At 47.0% G+C, this 8,380-nt stretch overlaps 1 protein-coding gene across 2 annotated transcripts in view; it reads left to right on the plus strand.

Moving 5' to 3' along the window:
* LOC112072567 (tissue alpha-L-fucosidase) overlaps positions 1 to 7,953 on the plus strand; it is a 12,257-nt gene extending 4,304 nt beyond the window's left edge. Inside the window, exons 3-6 of one of the 2 annotated variants that reach the window (XM_024139958.2) lie at positions 1,399 to 1,536; positions 1,786 to 1,891; positions 2,592 to 2,792; positions 7,569 to 7,953. In XM_024139958.2, the coding sequence (XP_023995726.1) occupies positions 1,399 to 1,536; positions 1,786 to 1,891; positions 2,592 to 2,792; positions 7,569 to 7,763 (640 nt within the window). In that variant the 3' untranslated portion in view covers positions 7,764 to 7,953. Of the gene's footprint in view, positions 1 to 1,398; positions 1,537 to 1,785; positions 1,892 to 2,591; positions 2,842 to 3,511; positions 3,597 to 7,568 lie in introns of those variants that run through there. The other variant, XM_070439845.1, reaches the window with a different exon arrangement.
* Positions 7,954 to 8,380: the final 427 nt, after the last annotated feature.

Raw genomic sequence — 8,380 nt, forward strand, 5'->3', positions numbered from 1 at the left:
CCGGTCGCACAGTAATCAGTGCGGTCTCTTGGAACAGTATCCATCACGGTCCAGTATCAGCTGCTGTCTCTTGACACGTTCCCTTCCGTCCAGTATCAGCTGCTGTCTCCTGACAGTTCCCTATCCGTCCTAGTATCAGCGCTGTGTCTCCTGACAGTTCCCTATCCGTCCAGTATCAGCTGCTGTCTCTGACAGTTCCCTATCCGTCCCAGTATCAGCTGCTGTCTCCTGACAGTTCCCTATCCGTCCCGTATCACTGCTGTCTCTGACATTCCCTACCGTCCCAGTATCAGCTGCTGTCTTTGACAGTTCCCTATCCGTCCAGTATCAGCTGCTGTCTCTTGACAGTTCCTATCCGTCTAGTATCAGCTGCTGTCTCTGACAGTTCCCTATCCGTCCCAGTATCAGCTGCTGTCTCCTGACAGTTCCTATCCGTCCAGTATATCAGCTGCTGTCTCCTGACAGTTCCCTATCCGTCCCAGTATCAGCTGCTGTCTCTTGACAGGTTCCTATTCCTCGTACCAGTATCAGCTGCTGTCTCTTGACAGTTCCCATCCTCCAGTATCAAGCTGCTGTCTCTGACATTCCCTATCCGTCCTAGTATCAGCTGCTGTCTCTGACAGTTCCTATCCGTCCCAGTATCAGCTGCTGTCTCTTGACAGTTCCCTATCCGTCCCGAGTATCAGCTGCTGTCTCTGACAGTTCCCTATCGTCCACCAGTATCAGCTGCTGTCTCTTGACATTCCCTATCCGTGCCCAGTATCAGCTGCTGTCTCCTTGAACAGTTCCCTATCCGTCCCAGTATCAGCTGCTGTCTCCTTGACAGTTCCCTTCCGTCCCAGTATCAGCTGCTGTCTCTTGACAGTTCCCTATCCGTCCAGTATCAGCTGCTGTCTCCTGACAGTTCCCTATCCGTCCCAGTATCAGCTGCTGTCTCCTGACAGTTCCCTATCCGTCCTAGTATCAGCTGCTGTCTCTCTTGACAGTTCCCTATCCGTCCCAGTATCAGCTGCTGTCTCCTGACAGTCCCTTCCGTCCCAGTATCAGCTGCTGTCTCTTGACAGTTCCCTATCCGTCCCAGTATCAGCTGCTGTCTCCTGACAGTTCCCTATCCGTCCTAGTATCAGCTGCTGTCTCCTGACAGTTCCCTATCCGTCCCAGTATCAGCTGCTGTCTCTTGACAGTCCCTATCCGTCCCAGTATCAGCTGCTGTCCTTGACAGTTACCTAACCTATCCGTCCCAGTATCAGCTGCTGTCTCTTGACAATTCCCTATCCGTCCCAGTATCAGCTGCTGTCTCTTGACAGTTCCCTATCCGTCCCKGTATCAGCTGCTGTCTCTTGACAGTTCCCTATCCGTCCCAGTATCAGCTGTTGTTTTTGTGTTGTCTGTTCACAGGTCGCTGCACTATGGACTCTACAACTCCCTGTATGAATGGTTCAACCCTCTCTACCTGGCGGACAAAAACAACAACTTCACAACACAGAACTTTGTCTTGAAGAAACTGCTGCCTGAGCTTTATGACATGGTCCTAAGGTAATTTAGGCCAGAATAGGTCTACTGTGGATACAAAAAAAAACACTTTTTTTAAATTATTTTTTTATTATTATGGCTGAGATAGAGGGCACAGTATACTATATTGTACGTCTATCTCCGTCATATATATGTAAAACAGGGCTAAAGGTCTTATAGTTGTGCTTAGAGTACCACATATGACACAAACGTAGCTTTTGTTCAGATACCCCTACACCCATTTTCCCCTCACCGGTCTCTCCTGTGGTCCAGCTATAAGCCAGAACTGATCTGGTCCGATGGGGATTGGGAAGCTCCTGATACCTACTGGAACTCAACAGAATTCCTGGCCTGGCTCTACAACGACAGTCCCGTTAAAGTGAGGACTTCCTACCCATCGTCGCGTCCCATATGCAACCCTGTTCCCTTACATAGTGCACTACTATAGGGCTCTGGTCTAAAGTAGTGCACTACATAGGGAATAGGGCTCTGGTCTAAAGTAGTGCACTACGTAGGGAATAGGGCTCTGGTCTAAAGTAGTGCACTACTATAGGGCTCTGGTCTAAAGTAGTGCACTATATAGGGAATAGGGTTCCATAGGGCTCTGGTCTAAAGTAGTGCACTATATAGGGAATAGGGTTCCGTTTGGAACGTAAAGACCTATTCACTTCTAAGGCAGTGTTTTACCCAAGTCTGGTCGTGGAAACCTACAGTATTGGTGGCAGGTTTTCGTTCCAACCCAGCWCATACTTCATTCYGCTAATCAAGGRRTTGATGATTAGTTGAATCAGGTATTTTAGTGCTAGACTGTAAAACAAACTCATGTACACCCTGTAATATGCAGGMGTTACTGATATCCTGGACAATGGTTTGGGGACTGGGGACAACATATATTGTCAGTGTCCAGTCCAGTCTATGGATGAATTTGAATTAATAACCTACATTAAATATGTGTGTTATAGTGACCGAATCTGCCTCCTRTGAAAAAGATACCGGTAAACATTCATGTGATCACTTCCTGTCTGTTCACTAATTTTTATTTTTTTGATTGGCTGTCATTTGTATCACCCTCCCTCCAGGACGTGATTGTGACCAATGACAGGTGGGGTGCGGGGTGTTACTGTAAACACGGTGGCTACTATAACTGTGCAGACAAATACACCCCTGGGGAGCTTCCCAAACACAAGTGGGAGAAGTGTCAGTCTGTAGACACACAGTCCTGGGGTTACCGCAGGACCATGAAGCTCTCTGAACTGATGGACCTGCCCAGTATCGTACAGGTGAGAGAGAACACATACTGTACTGATTCACCCCCCGTACACTAGTCAGGTAACCTGCCCAGTATCGTACTCAGGTGAGAGAAACATTTTACTTGTAACTGATTCAACCCCGTACAACTAGTCAGGGTAGACCATGCTCAGTATCGTATCGACGGTGAGAGAACACATGACCTGTTGAATTCACCCCCCCGTACACTAGTTCAGGTAATCCTGCCTCAGTACGTACGAGATGGTGAGAGAATCACATACTGTACTGATTCACCCCCCGTTACTATTACGCGGTAACCTTGCCCAGTCTCCGTACGAGGTGAGAGAAACACACGAATACTGTTCTGATTACCCCCCGTACACTAGTCAGGTAACGCTGCCCAGTATCGTACAGTGAGAGAAACACATACTGTACTGATTCACCCGCCCGTACACTAGTCAGGTAACCTGCCCAGTATCTACAGGTGAGAAGAACACATACTGTACTGATTCACCCCCCGTACACTAGTCAGGTAACCTGCCAAGTATCGTACAGTGTGAGAGAACCACATACTGTAACAGATCACCCGCGTAACACTAGTCAGCGGTAGACCTGCCCAGTATCATACAGGTGATGAGTAAACACATACTGTACTGGATTTCACCCCCCTGAACACTAGTCGGTAACCTGCCAGTATCTACAGGTGAGAGAACACATACTGGTACTGATTCACCCCCGTACACTAAGTCAGGTAACCTGCCCAGTATCATACAGGTGAGAGAACACATACTGTACTGATTCACCCCTGAACACTAGTCAGGTGAACCTGCCAGTATCATACAGGTGAGAGAACACATACTGTAGCTGAATTCCACCCCCCGTACACTATGCCCGAGTAACCTGCCCAGTATCGTACAGGTGAGAGAAACATCTGTACTGATTCACCCCCGTACACTAGCAGGTAACTCCAGTATTCAGTAAACCAGGTGAGAGAAACACTACTGTACGATTCACCCCGCTGTAAACTAGTCAAGGTAACCTGCCCAGTATCAGTACAGGTGAGAGAACACATACTGTACTGATTCACCCCTGAACACTAGTTCAGGTTAAACCTGCCCAGTATCATACAGGTGCGAGAGAACACATACTGTACTGATTCACCCCCTCGTACACTAGTCAGGTAACCTTGCCCAGTAATCGTACAGGTGAGAGAACACATACTGTACTGATTTCACCCCGTACACTAGTCAGGTAACCTGCCCAGTATCATAAGGGAACAGGTGGAGAGACACATACTGTACTGATTTCACCCCGTACCACTTCGTCAGGTAACTGCCCCGTATCATACAGGTGAGAGAACACATACTGTAACTGATCACCCCCGTACACTAGTCAGGTAACCTGCCCGTATCATACAAGGTGAGAGAACTCCATACTGTACTGATTCACCCCCTGAACACTAGTCAGGTAACCTGCCCAGTATCATACAGGTGAGAGAGAACACATACTGTACTGAATTCACCCCCGACACTAGTAGGTAACCTGCCCAGTATCAACAGAGTGAGAGAGACACATACTGTACTGATTCACCCCACGCTAGTCAAGGTCTTAACCTGCCCAGTATCATACAGGTGAGAGAACACATACTGTACAGATTCCACCCCCTGAACAAAGTCAGGTAATCCTGCCCAGTATCATACAGGTGAGAGAACACCATACTGTACTGTATTTCACCCCCCGGGACAGCTATCCAGCTGTAAGCCTGCCCAGTATCATACCAGGTGAGAGAAACACATACTGTACTGATTACCCCCCGTACACTAGTCAGGTAAACCTGCCCAGATATCATACAGTGTGAGAGAACACATACTGTACTGATTCACCCCCCCGTACAACTAGTCAGGTAACCTGCCCAGTTTCATACAGGTTGAGAGAACACATACTGTACTGATTCACCCCCGTACACTAGTCAGGATAAACCTGCCGCCCAGTATCTACAGGTGAGAGAACACATACTGTACTGATTCACCCCCGTACACTAGTCAGTAACCTGCCCAGTATCATACAGGTAGAGAGACACATACTGTACTGATTCACCCCCCGTACACTAGTCAGGTAACCTGCCAGTATCATAACAGGTGAGAGAACACATTACTGAGTCTGATTCACCCCCGTACACTAGTTCAGGTTAACTTGCCCAGTTCATACGTAAGTGAGAGAACACATACTGTACTGATTCACCCCCGTACACAGTCAGTAACCTGCCAGTATCATATCAGGTGAGAACATCATACTGTACTGATTCACCCCCGTGACACTAGTCAGGTAACCTGCGCAGTATCATACAGGTGAGAACACATACTGTACTGATTCACCCCGTACACTAGTCAGGTAACCTGCCCAGTATATCATAGCAGGTGAGAGAACACATACTGTACTGATTCACCCCCCGTTACACTAGTCAGTCCGTGAACCTTGCCCAGTATATACAGGGTGAGTAACACATAGCTGTACTGATTCACCCCCGTGACACTAGTGCAGGTAAGCCTGCCCAGGTATCATACAGGTAGAGACACATACATGTACTGGATTCACCGCCCGTACCTAGTCAGGTAACCTGCCAGACGTACATCGTAGTAGTCAACTAGTATAATACGGTGACACCGTAGTCAGTACTAGTATAGACGGTAACGCGGTAGTAAGCTAGTATATACGGTACACGCGTAGTAACTAGTAATTAGCGGTACACGCGGTAGTAAACTAGTGTAGACGGTACACGCGGTGATAACTAGTATAGACGGTACACGCGTGTAACTAGTATATGACCTACACCGTGGTGGCTGCTAGTATAGACGGTACACGTGGTGTAACTAGTATAGGACGGTACAGCACGGTAGTAACTAGTATACGAGGTACAGTCGCGGTGGGTAACTAGTCAATAGACGGGTACACCGGGTTAGAGTGAACTAGTATAGACCGTACCTATACGTGGTGCTAACTAGTGATAAACGGTACACGTGGTAGTATAACTAGTATAGAGACGGTACACGTGCGTAGTACCTAGTATAGACGGTACACGTGGTGAGTAACTAGTATAGACGGTACACGTGGTAACTAGTAATTATGACGGTACACGTGGTAGTAACTAGATATAGAACTGGTACACGTTAGAGAAATGTTAACGTACAGTGGTAGTAACTAGTACACGTGGTAGTAACTAGTATAGATCGGTACACGTGGTGGGTAACTAGTACACGTGGTAGTAACTAGTATAGACGGTACACGTGGTAGTAACTAGTATATACGGTACACGTGGTAGTAACTAGTACACGTAGGTAGTAATCTAGTATAGACGGTACACGTGGTGGTAACTAGTACACCGTGGTAGTAACTAGTATAGACGGTACACGTGGTAGTAACTAGTATAATACGGTACACGTGGTGAGTAACTAGTACACCTGGTAGTAACTAGTATAGACGGTACGTGGTGTAACTGTATATACGGTACAACGTGGTAGTAACTATGTACACGTGGTTAGTAACTAGTATAGACGGTAACAGCGTGGTAGTAACTAGTATATACGGTACACGTGGTAGTAACTAGTAACACGCATGTGTGTAACTAAGTATATGACGGTACACGTGGTCAGTAACTCAGTATCATACGGTACACGTGGTAGTAAACTAGTACATCGTGGTAGTAACTAGTATAGACGGTAAACACGTGGTAACTAGTACGTATAACAGTATAGACGTATGGGTATGTAACTAGGTATATTACGGTACACGTGGTAGTAACTAGTACACGTGGTAGTAACTAGTAATATACGGTACACGTGGTAGTAACTAGTTAATACGGTACACGTGGTAGTACTAGTACACGTGGTAGTAACTAGTATAGACGGTAAACATACGTGGTAGTAACTAGATATACGGTACACGTGGTAGTAACTAGTACACGTGGTAGTAACTAGTATAGACGGGTAACACGTGTGTTGTAACGTATAAACTTAGTATATACTGTGTACACGTGGTAGTAACTTAAGTACACGTATGGTAGTAACTAGTATAGTTACGGTAACGGGTAGTAACTAGTATATACGGTAGCGACGGTGGTAAGTAACTAGTACACGTGGTAGTAACTAGTATAGACGGTACACGTGGTAGTAACTAGTACACGTGGTAGTAACTAGTATATACGGTACACGTGGTGGTAACTAGTACACGTGGTAGTAACTAGTATAGACGGTACACGTGATGGTAATTCGTCAGGTCATGGACTCCACAATGTGTCAAAACCGTTCCCATGTTGACTCCAATGCTTCCCACAGTTGTGTCAAGTTGGCTTGATGTCCTTTGGGACCATTCTTGATACCCACGGAAAACTGTTGAGCATGAAAAACCCAGCAGCATTGCAGTTCTTGACACAAACCGGTGCGCCTGGTCACCTACCACACTCTGTTCAAAAGGCACTTAAATATTTAGTCTTGTCCATTCACCCTCTGAATGGCACACATACACAATCCATGTCTCAATTGTCTCGAGGCTTAAAAATCCTTCCTTAACCCGTCTCCTCCCCTTCATCTACACTGATTGAAGTGGATTTAACAGGTGACATCAATAAGTTATAGATTTCACCTGGATTCACCTGGTCAGTCTATGTCATGGAAGGAGTAGGTGTTCCTAATGTTTTGTCCATTCTGTATGGTTGCAGTGATTTAGACATTTAGAAATGATAGGACTTATGTCAGTGGTACATCTGTCTGGGCCCGACTGCGTGTTCTGACCATCCTTGTTCTCCTCTACAGGACCTGGTCCAAACAGTGGCCATGGGGGGTAACTATCTGCTGAATGTGGGTCCTACCCCCGACGGCATGATCCCCCCAGTGTTTGAGGAGAGGCTGAGGGGCATTGGGGCCTGGCTGGGGGTCAACGGAGAGGCCATCTACTCCTCCAAACCCTGGAGGCTCCAGACCGAGAATGCCACCGTACCTGTCTGGTAGGAGAGAGAGAGGGAGAGAGCGAGGGAGAGACGGAGGGAGGTGATGGGGCTTCTAGTGGTGTTTGTTAAGGGATGGAGGTGGATGGAGGGGATACAAGTGGTTGCAGGATTTAGTTTCAGCCTGGCATTAACACATCTGATTCACTGACTCCTCTAAGCAGGGCTTTAAAAGTAATGTGTTGAATAGCTCTCTCTCTGTCTATCCCTCGTCGTCTCTCTTCTCTCTCTCTCTTTCTCTTCTCTTCCTGTCATCGTCTTCGCCTCTCTCTCCCTGTCTCGTCTCTCTGTCTTTCTCTTTGTCTCTCGTCTCGTCTCTCTCGCTCTCTCTCGCTCTCTTTTCTCTCGCTCTCTTTTTCTCGCTCTCTTCTCTCCTCGCTCTCTTTACCTCGTCTCTCCCCTCTCTTATCCTTGTCTCTCTCTCTCTCTCTCTCTCTCTCTCTCTCTCTCTCTCTTCTCCTCTCTCATCTTCTCCTCTCTCTCTCTTCTCTTATTGTAGTACACCTCAATTCCAAATACTCTAGGTGTGCATCTGTTCTCATGACGAAACCCACTGTGTACACGTTCACCTGTCTGAACCTATCACAACAGAGGCACCACGCAGAGTGGAATTGAACCTAT

Source organism: Salvelinus sp. IW2-2015, unplaced genomic scaffold (genome assembly GCF_002910315.2).
Source record: "Salvelinus sp. IW2-2015 unplaced genomic scaffold, ASM291031v2 Un_scaffold1962, whole genome shotgun sequence".
In the NCBI taxonomy this organism is placed as follows: Eukaryota; Metazoa; Chordata; class Actinopteri; order Salmoniformes; family Salmonidae; genus Salvelinus; species Salvelinus sp. IW2-2015.